Here is a 19,261-nt window from a genome sequence, read left to right as displayed (position 1 = left end):
CGAATGATTCTAACACGAATGGAGTGGTATTTAGAGCACTACGAAATCTATCCAGTATCCATGACCGGATTCAGGCGCGGCCATTCGTCAATCGACAATGTTGTTGATCTGGTGACATATGTTCAACACCAGAAAGCCTGTAAGAGACTGTGCGCCGCCCTGTTTCTAGACGTTAAGGGGGCTTATGACAATGTCACCCATGAAGCCATCCTTAGTGCTTTGGAAACAGTAGGTCTTGGTGGCAAGATATATATGTGGGTGTACAGCTACTTACAGCTGAGATCATTTTACGTGATGACAGCGAATGGCCCAACACCTGATTATTACAGCAGCCAAGGAGTTCCTCAGGGAGGAGTGCTAAGCCCTACCTTTTTCAACCTAACTCTCATTGGTCTAGTCGAGCAGCTACCTAGCACTGTAGAACTTTCTGTCTATGCTGATGACATCTGCATTTGGACATCAGGTGTGACAAGGCCTCAGCTTCGCACCCGCCTTCAGAAGGCTGCTACAACGACGTCATGCTATCTTCGTAAACAAGGCCTCGAAGTGTCCTGCGGAAAATGTGCAGTGGTAGCGTTCACGCGGAAACCAATGTCTGCTTACAGTATATCGATCAATGAAGAATACATATCGTTCAGCAGAAGCCACAGGTTCTTGGGAGTCATAATAGATAGAAACCTGTCGTGGACTCCACACGTGAACTATGTGAAGAAGCGGCTGATCGCAACATGCCACATGTTCAAATTCCTTGCAGGAAAGAATTGGGGAGTGCCCATACCATCCATGCTACAACTGTACAGAGTGCTGTTTATCGGATTCTTACGGTACTGCTTACCTGCCATATCTAACACCGGCAAGACCAACCTGCGCGCAATTCAGAGCATTCAAGCCCAAGCACTTAAGATATGCCTTGGAGTACCCCGCAGTGCTTCAACGGCTGAAACCATTGCCATCGCTCAAGATCACTCGATAAATACGCATATTATTACCGAGACAATGCGCATGCACCTAAGGCATTATGCTAGGACCCCTTCTCACCACCTGGCGAGCCTAGCTGCTGAAAGGCCCCGCACGACATACGGCACTATTGTCTCCAAGCATCGTTCATCGTTTGCTGAGACATACGCACCTGCATCAAAGCCACTGATTCCTTCTTGGAGCTTGAGCCGGCCGCGAGTTCACTTAATGATTCCAGGAATGAGGAGAAAATCGGACTTACCGACACATGACCTGAAACAACTGAGTCTATTCCTACTGGAAGAAAACTACAGTAACCACGTGCACATTTACACGGATGGCTCTACTACGCCGTCTAGTTCAGGTGGAGCAGTGGTTATACCATCACAAGGGGTAACTCGGTGTTCTAAGACTTCACATGTGACGAGATCAACTACGGCAGAACTCGAGGCTCTGCGCAATGCACTGGAGCTCATCAACTCAGAAGAAAGACCAGGTAAATGGGCTGTGTTTTCTGACTCAAAACCAGCGTTACAGTGCCTGATATCAGTTCTCCGACGCGGATGCCACGACCAGTTGACCTACCAAACCGTGAAACTTCACCACCTGTTAATACAAAAAGGCCATGACATCGTCTTTCAGTGGTTACCTGGGCATAGTGGTATAGGCGGCAATGATTCTGCAGATCATGCTGCTCGCACGTCCCATAAAGAAGCGAACAGCGTTCTGATACCGCTTTCAAGAGCGGATGCGGCGAGGAAGATTCGTCAACTGGCCCGCAGTCTCACACTGACTGAGTGGAACACACCAAGCATACGACGTACACGACTGCACGAGCTCGACCCTTCACTACAACTCCGGCCTCCACCCGGCCTACATCGACGTGAAGCTTCGCTTCTCTATCGCCTTTGGCTGGGAGTTGCTTTCACGAAAGCTTATACCACGTTAATCGGAATTACTGACAGTGCGGCGTGCGATGTTTGCGGCACCGACGAAAATATCGAAGACCTGCTGTGTCATTGTCCTCGATTTGCGTCAGATAGACAAGTACTTGCCAACGCAATGCGGCGACTGGATGATCGGCCTCTTTCTGTGCAGGTGCTATTACAGCAACGAACACATGCCTCGACAGCCCACAAGGCAGTGAAAGCCCTGCTGTGTTTCCTGAGAAAGACAGGCTTGTGTGAACGCCTCTGACATGCGGTAGAGTTCTACACGCTGCAGTGAAATTACTGTCAGTCTCTCCCCCACCCCCTTTTTTCCCTCTCTTCCCTCTTTCTCGTCTTTCTTGTCCCCTTCCTTAATCCCCCAGTGTAGGGTAGCCAACCAGATGTCTTTCTGGTTAACCTCCCTGCCTTCTCCCTTTTTGTTGCTTCCTTCCTCCTTCCTGAGTTTTTTTTTCCGCGCATCTTCTGCTGCATCACAGTACTCCTTGCGAAACTGGTCATGCAGATATCTGTTCTCTTCCCTTCTAAGAAACGAGGTTAGTTTATTCCTATATTGCTTGAATATTTTGAAGTCGGTGTCTAGTCTGCTGCTGAAAAACGTTTTTCAACAGTCTTATTTGTTGTTTATTTCTTTTTATGCATTCACAATTTACCCGTGGTTTACGACCCTTACTCTGCTTTATAGTCTTGGTTTCTAGTGTAAAATCCTCATGGTATCATAAACATATGCAGAATAAAGTATAGTTCGTGGGATGCAAAGACGCAACGAGTTCATTTTTACGATAAAAAGCGTTCAACTGAGCCCACCATTTTGTGGTACTGCAGTTCCCAGCACGAATGATCGGGATAGAGCATCACGCACAATGTGCGGCTTGTCGAGTGACTCGAACATCCTGCCGCTTATGCCTAACTGTGAGAAGCAGTACCGTGTTTAGTCGTTTCATTTCGGCGACACCTTCTAGAGAGAGAAAAATATTCTGAAATAACATACCCCGGTGCCTGTTGGTCTGTTTGTCGAACATCAGCATCGCATCTTCTATCTGCGAGAGAAGAAAATGCACTGCGATTAAAGGTCAATCAGTAAAGAGGCATACAACAAATTGGCATAACAATGGTCACTAAAAAATCGAAGTGATGAATTCGGGCAGGTGCTTCTCTTTTTCACACTCGGTAACATTTGCGGAAACGTAATGCAATGTGAAACTCATACAAGCAGGTAAGAGTTATTCTATTATTGCCACGAATGCGTAGTGAGCCGTTGCGACACCATTCAAGTATAACGTGATCGCATTCTATAATAAGTGGTTCAGAATGACCCATTAAGTAGGAATAAAAATGACAAGACGCCACGGACAGGCAGTGGCTGTGTTGTAGGCTGATAATGACGGTTTCATTAAATGTGAGTGTTCGCCTTGTTAAGAAGAGCTCACGCTATCATATACATTCGTGAACAAACTAAGGATAGCCCACCCAATAATATTGAGGTAAGCAGCATTTACAGCGCTTCGAGCCGCGATGCTGCTCATTATGAACAAGTGACAGGTAGGTGGACTAGCTCCTGCTGGAGACGACTGCCATGGTCTTCGTTGACAGCTCGCATTTGAGGTTGCAGAGAAGCCACATGCAGAAAAAAATTTGCGCTAAAATAAAAACAAAACTGACCACAAAGAAGGAACCTTTCAAAACAGATCAAGCGCAAACTACCAATTGTTTTTATTGACTATATTTAAATGGTGAAACCGAACATAGATGCGCAGACGCGCCGAGGAACAGGACGTGCTAGCACACCTTATTCTTCAAAAAGGACACCGAGACATCACTTACACAGCTATCACTTTTCATGTTGCTGAACGCTTCGAAAGCCTCACGAGAACACGAGTTTTCGCTACGTCACAGCATCTTAGATGGTTGAAATCGTGCTTCATATCCACAGGCTGCGCAGTGAGCAGGCAAATCAGCCATTTCATCATTTTCGATCGACAACTGGTGTTCACGTGCGCGCAGTGGATTGTTTCGCCCACATAAGATTTGCCGAAAGAATCTCGTATACCACTCCCAAATAGCACCACCGGGTTGGCATGCTTCTTGCTACACAGACTAGTGCGCTCTTGGCCGCTAAAAATTCGTGGCCACAACCTCGAAAGCTTCTAAGGTGCAGAAACACCATGCCGACACTGTGGCAATTGGCAGCCTTCATCAGGTTGTGTGTACACCCCACTGTAAATAAGCTAACACTATCGGATTCTCACGCCCAATGAACGAGTCTTTCAGCCGCGGCTTCCACGGGTGCCCTTATAGCTTCTTCAGCAAGGTTTCAGAGACACCCCGAGGCAGAGACAGCGGGAACCCGGCTGCCTTTAGTAGTCCAATCTGAGCACGGAAGCTGGCCAGCCTCGCATGCGAGCACGACATCACCAACGCAGACTCCAAACACATTGACGCAATCGCCTTCCTAACTACCTTCGAATGTGAAGATTTGTATGGTAAAGGCTTCTTTCTAGCGCACGGACAGGACGCATACCAAGCATGCTGATGATTGATTATGAGCTTAAAATCTCAGGACTGAAGCGTTCCTTCCTGCGGTAGCTCGATTTATTGATTTGTGGGGTTTAACGTCCCAAAACCACCATATGATTATGAGAGACGCCGTAGTGGAGGGCTCCGGAAATTTCGACCACCTGGGGTTCTTTAACGTGCGCCCAAATCTCAGCACACGGGCCTACAACATTTCCGCCTCCATCGTTCCTGCGGTAGCTTGTAAGTAAAACCACTCCCATGCTTGTTAAACTTCGATAAAACTTTGTTGTCCCAATTATCATTTGTTTGTCCAAAACTACCAGCAAGTCGTACACGTACGTGAACATTTTTAACACTCAGTCGCTTTTAAACGCCTCAAGCACACCCTGGTCAATATAGGCTAAAAGATGTTGCACAAAACAGAGGCCACACAGGAACCAATACAAGTTCTTTCTCTTTGCAGGCACAAACTCTTGTCAAAACCTATGCAAGTTTGTTTCAGATAAAAGTCTAAAAGCGACATAAAATTATCAACACTCAGACCCGTATAATTATGAAAACCAAAAGCTCATTCCGTGAAATGCAGTCCATAACAGACTTAGGAAAGTTGAAAATGGGGAACGGAATAAAGCAGATCTTGTAAATCCACTGAGACTGTCAGCGCAGGCGAAACTGTCTTCAAAAAGCCGCAAAACTTCCATTGAATTGTTCGCCGCGAATGCATATTCGCACTCAGCCGATTCCGGCATTTTCGTGAAAAAATGCAAGCCTGGCGCTGCCATGAGCCCTTTTCCCTCACAATAGTGCGAAAGCGAACTCATACTTTATGCGTTTTTAGCACTAAATACAATGGCAAGGTGCCGGATTCACTTCCTTGAATTGCATTCGCAAGTTTTATTAGCTCGATGTCCTTATAAAATGCCACTGCTTTAGCTTTAGACTAAAATAACAGACTATCAGATACGGGTACATAGCAATAACACGTGTGCTCGTGAGGTTTCGGAAGCGTTCTTTATAAACTTGATACGTGATATCTGTGAAAGTGAGGCCTCGGTATCGATCTACGGTGCAGAAGTCTCCTTTTGAAGACGATAGCCTTTCTTGGGGACTTTCGCCGCAAAAATTTTGGTCTGCTTGTCTGTCTATACATTTGTATGTCTGTCTGCCTCTTAACGTTACCCCAAATGACACCAAACAATCCCCAAACGGCGGACCACATCCGCGGCGCCCACCACTATTGCTCAAGTTCATAGTTATGCGTATGTCAATTAAAAAGCGATGATTGCGCATATCTGAGGCACCATAACAACACGTCGATATTCTGTATGCGTGCATTTATAATAGAAAAGGCATGCATTTGTAATTCAATGGACTGTAGCGTTCATCCCGCTGCGTTGATAATGCAACGCTTGCACGAAACGGCAAGTGATAACGCTTTGCTAAGACGATATGGTGGCGGCACCTACCCGTCGCCTTGCGTTCTAAACCTTATCACCTCTGAGACAAGCGCGCACACCCGTCTCAGGGCCACCTGCTTTGTTTTCCAAAAAGAACTGCCAGATGGCGCTCATGTCTCACTTGTGACGTGACTTGATGCGCTTATTCGCCTCCGCTGCACGCTCGAAGTACTCTGACGCAGTACACCCGAAATACCATTCACCAATTTTCTTGCGCAGAACATCAAATAAACGTTTTGTTCACTCTCTCCAGACGCAAGACTATCGTCTTTCGACGACATTTGCAGTGTAACAAGCAGATACGGGGCCATTTTTTTAATGAATAAAGTACTTTAGAACGTGAGATTCCTCGGCGCGTCTGCGCTGCTGTGTTCAATTCCTCTATTTAACCGGCGCTCTACAGTCAATAAAAAGAGTTTGCGCTCGATCTGTTCAAGTGTCTTTTTTCTGGTGTCCTTTTCTATTATAGCGCAATTTTTTCCCTGCATAGAATGAGCGAAGTAGTCCTTCAAGACGTCCTTATCAGAAAAGTTACACCTCATCCTTGAGAAAAAGCCCTAAATTAAATTCGAATGCTTACCAAGAAATCCTGGGATTATTGGCGATGATCTTACATTCCGCTTATAGCCGGGACCGACGTTGCACGAAACCTCCGCATGCTCACCCGACACTGCACCACGTGAGATTATAAAAAGCCGCGTTTTACACACACACGATTACATTCCCTTAATCCGACCTTCAGCCTTGCTTCAAGGCTCCGCCGAAGTGCTGCTAGCATCTTGCCTTGATCATGATTGGGTGTTCCATTTACTCAAGCGTGTTCCGTTCGCATAGGGATGGCTGATACCGCCCCCTGTGATCACTGCGGCGACGTATAAAAACCATTCAACATGTTCTGAGCGATGCCTCGCAGTATATACAGAGGCAGTCGGTGGCAACGCTCTCAACAAGTTAGACAAGCCTACTTTGTCAGAAGGAAGAAAACGCCATAGCCAGGACGTCGCAGAAGAAGGCGCTACTAGCCTGTCCGAGTAGAGCGTTCTCATCTCCTTAGTTGTATATCTGCTTCCCGACCACAATTCGGGATTGCCTATCCTCTCATTGCTGCTTACGGGCTGCACACATGTGATGCATTCAGACAATTCAACATAACCAGTTGCGCAGGGCCTATAGTATTACGCCTCAACCGCCGAAGTGTCGCTTCCATGGCCGAGCGTCTTTCGCGTTTGCAGCCGAACATCGTATAGGCCACCACAGCGGATATGATGGTGCACTATACTTGACTAAAGAAACAATAGGTATTACTAAAAATCAAGGTCCGCTATGCAAGGAGACTGTAACATTGGAGCGTATACACATATTACTTCCGCAATTCAGGTAAAGAAGTAATGCGCAGCAATGAAAAAGTGTGTGCAAGATCATTTCGCAGACGAGTTGAAGTAGTGAGAAAAGGAACCACTGTAGTGCAAGAAAGTTTGCAGATTATGGCGGCAGGAGTTCGCGCCGCGCGGTTAAGAGAAGGTGAAAGTGGTCGGGTGCACACCGGCAATTAATTTTAATTACAGCGATTAATTAAATGGTGACCACCGTAAGCATTTCTGAGAGAAGGCCCCCCTGCTGTTGGTGCCTTGGCTGTAGGGGCACCCCGGCGCCCATCGAAGCGAGACTGAAATTTAGGCGACGACACCTGTTCTGCGAGAAAAGTAGACGCCCCGTCGTCATCGATGAACAAGTCACGTGACAAACGCAATTACCGCGGCTGTTGTTTCGGTGCCCGCGGCAGAAACCAAAGGAGCCTGAAATCCTCTCCCAGAGAAGCCCTAATATCGTATATATTAAATTCCCCGGCGGCGCGCATTTCTCAAGAGGAAATTCTCATATGCCTTTTGGAAGTTGCGAGCAGCGGGCGCACACAGGACGCCGAGAAGGAACACTCGCGCATTCTGATTAAAACGCCCGGGGCTTCCTATTCACTAGATGCAAAAAATTACAAGACAGCACTGACGTGCTTTTTTTTCTTTCTTTTTTCGTTCCATTCTACTTGGTTAAAAAGAAAGAAGCCGACTGAAGAACTTTGCAGATGTACACAAGGCGGCACTTGATCACAGCCATTACACCAGTTGTCCGTCGTATGTAAACTGGCTGGAGATTAGCACAAGTAATGGTTATATATAGTTATTTATTCAGCGGCGGTCTAGTGGCTAAGGTACTCGGCTGCTGACCCGCAGGTCGCGGGATCGAATCCCGGCTGCATTTCCCATGGAGGCGGAAATGTTGTAGGCCCATGTGCTCAGATTTGGGTGCACGTTAAAGAACCCCAGGTGGTGGAAATTTCCGGAGCCTTTCACTACGGCGTCTCTCATAATCATATGGTGGTTTTGGGACGTTAAACCCCACATATCAATCAATTTATTCAGCGGCACCCACACGTCGTCCAGACGTTTTTGTCCCCACGCTATAAACCAGCATCATGAGATAAATGCTGACTGCCAAAACCCAATGAGGCAACAGTGTTGCGACGCCCTCAATAGCAGTGTGCGAAATGAACTCTACGAACTCGGATATCAGCCGAGGACGTAATGCAGAGCTAACAATTCTGTTAACCAATGAAAGTAAACGAACAAATGGAATCTTAACGAGTGCGCTTCAATAGCATTCCGAGGATTTTAAGGAAGAAAAAAAAATCCACGGACTCCGGAAAGGCCTCATTCACAGTCAATATTGAGGAGAAGGAACGTTGCAGCGCAAAAGTGACACACGCAAATTGGGAAATATAGTTGTCAAACATTTGCAACACCACGAATTAGAGAAATATCAATCAGCAATTTGAGGTAAATAGAGATATGCTATCGTTTGGCGAGGTCCTTGTAAAAGCAAAACCAAGTTTCAGACGTGTTAATTAAGGGATGTGACTTACCATTTTTACATCTTTAGTGCCGTCGGAGATATCTGATACTGGAAAACGTGCTGCATGCTAGGCGAATTGTTTCATACTTGCAAGGAAAACATGGTTGCACGAAAGTAGACAAGACACGGCAGCGGAACGTTCCAGGAATGAGGCAGCAGTTTCACTTCTCGATATAAAACACAGAAAGCGACGCCATTCCATAAGACGCCGCCGATATGCTCCAGGAAGGGCCCGGAAACTCAGCGCTAGTTTCGGTTTCAAGGAACATCGCAGCGGTTGCCGGGCATCCCAAGATCTGGTTGAACGGAGCGAGGTTGATGTGGATATTCGCAATTATCGGCTTTGACAAGTTTTTTTACGAATAAAGAAACTCGATGCCACTGTAAACAACTTTGCTGTTGCTTATGTGTCGCTTTTATTTTACTTCTTATTTTGTGAGTTTAAAATCAGGCGAAGCGCGGGAAGTGCACGGTTGACATGACTTTGCAGCGCTCGCCTCTGCTCCTTCTCGCCACTCGCTCAGCGATATCAATAGTTGGGTCGCGTTCAGTTATTTCGCTCGACTGGCATGCCAACTGAAAACGTCAAGTTATGGCGGGAAGAGAACGGAAGCCACAGCGAGCTACGCCGAGCAATAGACTCGACGAAGATGACGACATCGGGCAACAAAAGTTTTTTGCTGTTCTGCAGTGTGTTAAGCGCGAGACAGACGTGTCGCATGGTGCGGTGTGCCGCATGCGACGTTTTGGCACACACGGGGGCGATGGGAGCCATCATCGGCAGACTCCACCCTCATGGGGCGCCTCAGCACGCGCGGGCGGACGATTTTGTTATCCTCGTTATGAAGCTCAAAACAAACAACAATGCACAGCCACGCTTCGTTCTCTAAAAAATTATGGATAATAAAACACCTTCATGAACGACAAGCACGTCACAACAGCGGTAACAGCTCATTATTCACGACTCCGACAGGTAAGCCTAGCATGGCAGGCGCCGGCCGTCCCTTACGCCATTCATACGCAAGATCGTCATGGAGCGCTTGTTTTTGACAACAGTATTCAGCTTTGCACTCGTATTTAATGCTTTAGCATACGCTATTACTTTCTAGATGTCATCGATGTGAAGAGCAAAGGCGGAAGCGACGCGAGCCCGCCCACAACGCTGATGTAGCCGTGTTTACCTGCGAAATGACCTTGCTTCGCTGCTCACGATCTCCGCTCTCGCTATCGGTTTCAAAGCGGGCGTTGTCTTGCAGAAATGGCACGCTTGAAACATCAATTTATTTCAATCTGGAATAATTTCACGTCACAAGGGAAATGTACTCGACGTTTGTCCCGCCACCGCAAGCGGCAATGTCAGCAAGTCAACGCTCGCACCAGTCCACCGACTCGCCTGAACTGGCCTGGACCATGGGTGATGGGAGTGGCGACAGGGAGATGGCGCCACCAACGGCGTGACGGCACTCGTCTGCTCGCACTGCGATTGGCTGTGGCCATGCGGCGGTGTGATGCGGTGACAAGAATATCTGGCTGGTTTGATGCTCGCCGCACCGGCTACGCGGCGGTGCGAAGCGATGATACGTCACGAAACGTCACCACTCCGGCTGCCGCATCATGGCGCCGCACGCCGCATCGAACGGTAAATCGCAAAATCTGTCTCGCATTTTAACCGGGGATTTCTAATTCCAAGAAACTTTTTGAGGTTTCTTAGTGGCAACGAATCACCACAAGTACTTCGATACATTTTGTGAGCAGGAATTGATTTTGCATAAGTACAAGAGTAAACCCAGTTCTATGCAAGCTTGACAGGATTGACAGAAATGCAGTGTCTCTGGTCCAATTGATTAAGACGGCAGCCAAGCTACTGTCAGAACAACGAGTTAAATGAAATACTTGAATTTATGTTGGCCCGGCTGCATAGATTTCGCTTTTGTTACTTTTGGCCCGTATATAATTCAAATCGTGTTAAGAAAATAAAGGCTCCTTCCTGTTCATGAAATTCATGTACAGCCGCGGTCTGAAGCTTTGTGAGTCTTTACTTTCAATACCGTCACTCAAATGCAAATAGGTATATGTGTGGGGTTTTACTTCTCAAAACTACCACTTTTATATGAGAGACGACGTAGTGAAGGGCTCCGGAAATTTCGGCCACCTGGAGTTTTTTTACGTGAACCCACATCTGAGCACACGGGCCTACAGCACTTTCGCCTCCATGAAAAACGCAGCCGGGATTCGATTCCGTGACCTGGAGGCCAGCAGCCGAGTACCTTAGCCACTAGACCACCTCGGCGGGGCGTCCCTCAAATGCATGTGATGCATTAAATGCTTCTATAAATAAGTACAGGAAATGTAACTGGAGCCAACATCTTGACAAGTGAACTTTTCTTTCGCTGTTGTCCTGACGAGGACAAGTAATCTTGCCGAAACATTGTTTGCAGCGACTTTCTGAAAAAAAAAAATTATGACTTCAAGCCTCTCCGTACCTCTGAACTTGTCTTATTTGGTACTCAATTTCTGCGAGAAAACTATGTGCGCCGTCACAACAAACGTAATAGTGTCAAATACGATCGGCGTGTCATTTCGTGATTGTTCATAATATTTGCATTGGTTCGGATATTCTAAATTCAATGTTTGCTCATTATGGTCATATGTCAGTTGTAAATTAAAGATACTTTCATAGATTGACACTATCACACTGCGTGTATTTCCCTGTTTTATTTTTTTATAAAAACGTGAAATAAAAAAGTTCCTTGTATTTGTGTCGATCGAGTCTTGTATTATTGTGAAATTGGTCAGCTGAGCTTTCGTCACTTCCAGAGAAGTGACGAAAGAGAAGCCTCCATAGAACATACGAGCAAATAAGAAAATAGGTAACAAAATTTCACGAATGACCGCATCGCCCAAGCGGCCAGCGGACCTGAAAAAAGGCACGCACGCATTCCGCTTGCATGCGAAGTGGGAAAGGAGAGCTTCCGCGGCAATCCTTCATTCCTCGGGTTTTCGTCCTTTCCTTCTATTTGGTGACCTCACCAGTGACGTAATGTAGGAAATGTGCTGTTCGCGATTTATTTCTAGCTGGATTCCCGGCAGCCGCCAGTGGTAAAAGCGGCGCTGTCCCTGCGTATCAGTAGTTCAGTTCGGACTGGCACGGTGGATAGACGTGTTTTGCGAGTGCTCCCGATCGACTGCGCAGATAAGTGTTTTTGCATGTTTAGAGCTTGATTTTATAATCAATAAGGCAGCAGTGTAAACTTTTATAGCACTTACTACATTGTACGGCTTTTGGGGGAGTCAGCCACCTGGTATTCACTTTTGTGTGTGAGAGTGTGTGTGAGAGTGTGTGTGTGAGTGTGTGTGAGAGTGTGTGTGTGAGTGTGTGAGTGAGTGTGAGTGAGTGAGTGTGAGTGAGTGTGAGAGAGTGTGTGAGTGAGTGTGAGTGAGTGTGAGAGTGAGTGAGTGTGAGAGAGTGTGAGTGTGAGAGTCAGTGAGTGTGAGAGAGTGTGAGTGTGAGAGTGAGTGAGTGTGAGAGTGAGTGAGTGTGAGAGAGTGTGAGTGAGTGTGAGAGAGTGTGAGAGTGAGCGAGTGTGTGAGTGAGTGTGAGTGAGAGAGTGTGAGAGTGAGCGAGTGTGAGAGTGAGCGAGTGTGTGAGTGAGTGTGAGTGAGAGAGTGTGAGTGAGCGAGTGTGAGTGAGCGAGCGAGCGAGTGTGAGTGAGCGAGCGAGCGAGTGTGTGTGTGTGTGTGTGTGTGTGTGTGTGTGTGTGTGTGTGTGTGTGTGTGTGTGTGTGTGTGTGTGTGTGTGTGTGTGTGTGTGTGTGTGTGTGTGTGTGTGTGTGTGTGTGTGTGTGTGTGTTTTTCTCCTGCCACCACGTGGTAGAGGTGGACGTACGCCGAACACGCAAGATTTTGTAGTAGAGCTTAGACTTTTTTTGCTTAGGGCAGGGGTCGCCGTACGCCGCGTTTTGTAATTATCGACTGGGACCATTCAAGAGGACAATTGATCATAAAACAGGGTTAAAAAGGCTGTAAAATGTTCAGGATACGGGATGGGTTTCAAAATGAAGGCTTGTGCGCACTCGAATGCTGAGGAGGCTGTCGTCAAATGTTGGCTATGTGAGGGGGAGGGAAAAATGAGGAAAGTGATGGTTGCTCAGAGTGAACTGCTGATAAGAAGGATGAAGACTGCGTTGGCGACAGAGAAAGAAAAAACGAGGGCTGTGGGAGAAATGCTTAGGTCAGCCGAGGAGGCCCTAGCGAAGGTGAATAAAAAAGCGGCCAATGTAAAGAAACGTGGAAACGGCACCCAGAACGGCAGAGAAGAAAAGGAAAACAGGTTCAACCGGTTCAATGGTCACAAGACCGAGCCTCAGCGAAGAAGGGGTGGGGGTGGGAGGGGACAAAGCAGTTGGCGGTACAAGCGCAAGTAACCTCCAGGTGCAGGACACTTTGGCAGAAAAGTCGGAGCACGTAATAATTGCCGGGGACTCAAATTTAAATCGATGCGCAGACGCAATCAAAGAGATCGTTAGAGACAACAAGAGTGTTTCAAAAGGGACGTTCCCAGGGCATAAGCAGGAAGCAGTCATTAGGCAATCGAGCGCAAAGCTCACAACTAAAGCTAATGGACGAAACCTCGTGATAATTGCGGGCAGTCTAAACGATGTCTTCAATGAAGAATCGGCAGGACTAGCAACCACACTGGCGAAAGGAGTTGATGACATGCGCGCCATTTCCCCTTGGGTACAGGTAGTAATATGCACGATACCGGAAATACCGGTGCGTGACTGCGACCTGCAAAGAGCGGTTGTCGACGCAAACAAAGAGATATGGCAGATGAGTCGAGAGAAAGGCTTTGAGGTAGTGGAAATCAACAGAGAGGTGCATAGGTGGGGTGGTTTTCAACGAGACAGAATTTACTTCGATAGAAGGCTAGGTCATGAGGTGGGTTGGCGAGTTGCAGGACGCACAGTAGCTTTTTTTTTTGGGGGGGGGGGGGGGCACGCGAGCCTTTCGGGTTCGAGGATAGCTAGCAACGATAAAAACAACCAGGGAAACTCATTGACAGGTGGTATAGACAGATACGATTCTAAAGTGGCGCCAATATCTAAGACACGGAGAGTCCGGGGGAGAAATCGACGTAGGCACGAGGGCCGGGTAAATTCAGACGTAAGGTATATTAACATGCAGGGTGGCAGGAATAGGTTGAAGTGGGGAGAAATAGAAGAGCAGCTAAGGAAAGAGAAGCTGATGGTATATGGATCTGTAGAAATTCTTCTTAGGGACATGGGGCAACCACCTAGCAATCCTGACTACGCATGGTTACCAACTTGGCCAATTTTCAATACTGCGCATGGGAATATTGTAACAGAACAGAAAGCAGCAGAAAAGGGGGTGGTATTGGGACATTTATTCATAAATGTACAGACTGGTAAAGGGTCAAGCAGGAGTGTAGAGAACATTTATGGCTAAAAGGGAAAGTGGCAAGGCAGATGACGCTCCTGGGTTTTGTATACTTGTGGACAGGGGCAAAAGCCAGAGAGAAAGGCCAAAAAATTGTGCAGTGCATAGAAAATGACGTTGAAGAATTAGGAGACGAGTGTGAGGTAATTATATAGGAGACATCAATGCACATATAGAAAGTATGTATGGATATACTGACCGAACATGCAGAGTGATAATGGATATATGTGAAAGGCATGATTTAAAAATTTGCAACATAACCGAGAAGTGCGAAGGGCAGAAAACAGAAAAGGTGGGAAGGCTGCACTCAACCATAGATTACGCAAAGATGCCACATAAGGTGTATAATCGTCTAAGGGGAATAAATATGGGTCCAGAAGCCTAGGTAGAGATCACAAACGTATCAAGCTGAGTTTTGGAAGAGAAATGAACATGGGAAAGACACATTACAAGCGACCACATGGTAATATTTATTCAGAAAGGGAAATAGAAATAGCAACTAAAGAGATTGAGAAAATATTCACCAAGGATACTAAAACAGACTGGACATACACCAATATAACTCAATTGTTTGAGCTAGAGCTTGCTAAGGTACGAGTCAAATCCACTGGGAAAAGGAGACACAAACCCAAAAACTGGTGGGATGAGGAAGTTAAGAGAGCCATAGTAAGACGTCAGAAAGCCTCCAGGGAACACAGGTATGCTAAACAGAGGGGTAAATCAGAACAAGACGTCAAAAGTAAATGATATAACTTTTTGAGTTGCAGAAGGAAAGCGTCCAATCTGATCAGTGAAAAGATTAGAAGAAAGGGCCCAATGGATGGCGGAAGTAAACAAAAAGGATAGAAAGGCCACTGGAAAGTTTCGGAACCATCTAAATTCTCTGAGTAATAAGATAAGCATGGAACAGAGGTTTATAACTAGTTCAAGGGGTTAGACTGAAGGGGATGAGGCAATGGAATATACAAGTACAATGATGACAGAAAATTTTTAACACCAAGAAAGCGCTGCATGCACCATACCAGATGAGGATGGACTAATTAGCGCAGTGGTTCCACCGGGACAACCATAGTGAAAAAGGGCATAGGAGAGGGTTCCTAATAGCACATTAACAGGCCCTTACGGCATCCCAATTATGCTAATAAAGAAACTAGGACCAAGCTTTAGAAAACAGGGAGGCCGCGAGCAAAACAATAATGAATGGTGAAGCCCCCAACGAGTGGAAACTAAGCAGGATAAGCATGATCGATAAAAGAAAGGAGGACAAAGGAAGGAAAATAGGACGAAAACAACGGCAGGGAGGTTAATCAGCCTATAGGCAGCCGGTTTGCTACCCTGCGCATTGGGAGGGGGATGGGGGAGATGAAAGATAAAGACCATAGTTGACATACAGGCTGGTGATGCAGATAGTAAAGCAAAGGCCACACACACGGGTGGAGAGTGAGGCGGTGCTGGGAGAACAATAATATGGGTTCCTTAAACGAAAGAGGTTGGAGGACAATCTGTCTTCATAGATGCAGTGTATTGAAACAGCGCAAAAATAACACAGGCCCATGGGCTAGCATTTCTAGATATCAAGGGAGCTTACGATAGTGTGATTCAAGAGGGCTTGTGGGAAATATTGGACACACTAGATGTTGAAAATGGAATAACTAATCTTCTAAAGAATATATACAGTGTGTCCCAGGTAACTCTAGCCAGATGATGATGATGATGATGAACAAACTTTATTTAATTAGCAGAAAGGTCCTCTTCCCCTTTCAGGTGCGAGAGGAGAAGGGAGGACCAAACCTAGATGACGGCCATGATCCCATGGGCCCTGGCGGCGTCTTCGGCCTGCCGTATTAAGCGGGCTTGTATTTGAGAGTCAGAGCTGAGGAGCGCGGCATCCCATCCACTCCCGTCTGGAAATTCGCCTCTCATGGGGGCCTGCGGGCATGCCCATAAAATGTGGCTCAAGTCCGCCCTGTTGTGGCAAAATTTACACTTGTCCGAATGAAGTTCCGGCACGCAACGGTTCATTGTTACCGGACTGGGAAACGTGTGGGTCTGGAGTAGGCGCCACGCCACCGCCTGTCCTTTGTTCAATGGCGAGTGTGCGGGAGGGTAAATTTTCCTGCTTAGCCTGTAATACTGCGTAATATCTCTGTAAGTGGTCATCCGCTCAAATCTCTCATCGTCCTCCCCGTTCGACCAGGGCAATCCAGAGGCTCGGTCTGTAAGTCCTCGAGCTGTCTGGTGTGCAGCCTCATTGCCGGGCAAGGAGGAGTGAGCGGGTGCCCAGACTATTTCTATTGTTCGTTGGTCTTTGCATCCAACCAATATTCTTGAAGCTATTTGGGATATTCGCCCTCGTGCGAAGTTTCTCACAGCCGTCTGCGAGTCGCTAACAATGAGTGAAGTCGAGGTGGATGCTATGGCTATTGCAATAGCTGCTTCCTCCGCCTCTTCTGCAAAGCTCGTTCTCACCGAGTTGCTGACCTTATGATTTCCTTTGTAGTCCACTACTGCTATAGTCATGTTGTCATTTCCTTTGTATTTGGCCGCGTCTACGTATGTTGTTTCCGGTAAATCTTTTACGTTGTTATGTATATTTTTCGCTCTTTCAGCTCTCCTTGCTTTGTGATGTTCGGGGTGCATGTTTTTTGGAATCGGTAAGATTACTAAACATTTCCTGATTTCATACGGGATATCCTTTTTGGCGCCAAATTGATTTGCGTAGTTTATACCCAGTTCCTCTAGTATAGCTCTACCTGTTTTACTCTGCGTTAGTCTTTCATATTGTGCGATTCTTTGAGCTTCTATAAGCTCTTCTGATGTGTTGTGAAGCCCTAATTGAAGTAATTTATCATTAGAGGTAGTAATTGGAAGTCCGATCGCCTGTTTGAAAACTCGTCTAATGATTCTGTCAATCTTTTCTTTCTCGGCCACTTGCAGTCTGAGGTACGGAATCACATATACAATACGACTGATGACGAAAGCCTGTACCAGTCTTATCATATTAGTTTCCTTCATACCATAGTGCCGGTTTGCAATCCGTTTAAGTAGACGCATAGTTTGCTGCGCACTTGTTTCAAGTATTCTAATCGCCTCTCCGTTGTGCCCGTTTGAGCTGATTCGGAGTCCCAGAATTCTTATGCTTTCGACCGTAGGTATTTGCGTTTTTCCAACAAAGACTTTAATGTTAGGTTTTTCCTGGATGCTTTTCCGACCCCTACATGTCGGGTTATAGAAGAGAAGTTCCGATTTTTCCGGTGAACATTGTAATCCTGTATGGATGGCATATTCTTCTACAACATTCACTGCAGTCTGTGAAGTTTCCTCTATGTATCCGTCACTACCCTCTGCTATCCATAAGGTAATGTCATCTGCATAGAGGCTATGGTGGAGTCCTGGAATTTCCTTCAGTCTGGCAGGGAGACCTATCATGGCCACGTTAAAAAGAAAGGGGGATAGGACTGAGCCTTGCGGCGTACCTATGCTGCCCAGACTAAACTCTTGGGATTCTGCTTCGCCTAGTATTATTCTTGCAGTCCGGTCAGTTAAAAAGTCTTTTATATAATCGTATACTCTTTTTCCTACCCCTAACGCTTGAAGATTGGCAAGTATAGCTTTATGGGATGTATTATCGAATGCCCTTTTAAGATCTAGGCCAACTATTACCTTTGTGTCGTGTGTATTGAGACCCGAATCAATTATTTGGTGTTTAATCTTAAGCATAATGTCCTGTGTAGACAGTTTCGCTCTGAAGCCTACCATCGTATGAGGAAAGAGCTCATTGTCTTCCATATAATTTGACAGGCGAGTTAGGATGACATGCTCTAATAACTTTCCTATGAAGGAGGTCAGGGAAATAGGCCTAAGATTATCAAGATCTAGTTTCTTGCCTGGCTTGGGAATCATTATGATTGTTGCCGTTTTCCATTGCTTGGGTATCTTACCTTTTTCCCAACGCTTGTTCATATATTCGGTGAGGGCTGTGATATATTTGTCGTCTAAGTTTCTGAACCCATCGGGGCCCGGGGCTGATGTTGTGCTCAGTTTCATCAGTTCCGATCGTACCTCAGCCTCTAATATGGGTCGGTCTAGGGAATCATTTTCTTTACCTTTGTACGAGCTTAATTGCTCTTTGGTTGTATCCCCAATGTATCTCTGTCTGATTTCTTCAATCAGTTCTTCCTCCGTGCCTTTGTATTTACGGACAAGTCTAATAAAGTTTTGTTGTTGTGCTGTCTTGCTCGCTTCCGAGTCTATCAGACATCTTAACAGGTTCCATGTTTTAGAGAGACTTATTTGTTTTTCCATCGCATCACACTTTTCCTCCCATTGTTGTCTGCATAGTTGCTCCGCGTACTTCTCAATATCTTTATTGAGGGTGGCTATCCTTTTTCTAAGGCGTTTGTTGTGTTTTTGTGTTTTCCACCGTTTTTCTAGGCTCTTTTTTGCCTCCCACATATGTAGGAGCTTACTGTCTGTGCTTTCTAGTCCTTCCGTTTTTGGTATGGTCTTAGTTGCGATTTGAATATTTTGCTTAAGGTTCCCTAGCCATTCATCTAAGTCTTCGATGACATCGCATGCTTCCTTCTCTCTGATTTTTCTAAAGCTATCCCATTCAACCATCCTTAATTCTTTGCCTCCTCTTTTACGTGGACCTGCTTTAAATGTGGTCTCAATTATATAGTGGTCACTGCCCATATTTTCTTGTGTATTAAGCCAATAAGGTTCGATGATATTCTTAGTAAACGTGAGGTCAGGAGACGTGTCTTTGGATACGCTGTTTCCAATCCTAGTTGGGAAAAGGGGGTCGGTTATTAACGTAAGGCCCTCCTGTTGGGCGTCGATCCAGAGATTTCTACCTTTGATGTTTTCTTTGTCATAACCCCATGCCGGATGCAACGCGTTGAAATCTCCTACTATAACCAATGCTTGATTTTTAGTAATGCTCATCGTTTTTCTCAAAAGTGACCTAAATTTGGTTTTTTGTCTAGGGCGGCTATAGACATTTAATATGAATAGACT

The 19,261-nt window shown here is 46.2% G+C and overlaps 1 protein-coding gene across 4 annotated transcripts in view; it reads right to left on the bottom strand.

The window, feature by feature from the left end:
• Rbp6 (RNA-binding protein 6) overlaps nucleotides 1-19,261 on the bottom strand; it is a 361,701-nt gene that overhangs the window by 124,356 nt on the left and 218,084 nt on the right. For all 4 annotated transcript variants that reach the window (XM_037433718.2, XM_037433719.2, XM_037433721.2 and 1 more), the window contains one exon: nucleotides 2,896-2,944. In XM_037433718.2, coding sequence (XP_037289615.1) covers nucleotides 2,896-2,944 — 49 coding nt within the window. The remainder of the gene's footprint in view (nucleotides 1-2,895; nucleotides 2,945-19,261) is intronic.

Source organism: Rhipicephalus microplus, chromosome 3 (assembly GCF_043290135.1).
Source record: "Rhipicephalus microplus isolate Deutch F79 chromosome 3, USDA_Rmic, whole genome shotgun sequence".
In the NCBI taxonomy this organism is placed as follows: domain Eukaryota; kingdom Metazoa; phylum Arthropoda; class Arachnida; order Ixodida; family Ixodidae; genus Rhipicephalus; species Rhipicephalus microplus.
Note: the sequence above shows the minus strand (reverse complement) of the source record. Positions and strands in the feature narration are given on the sequence as shown.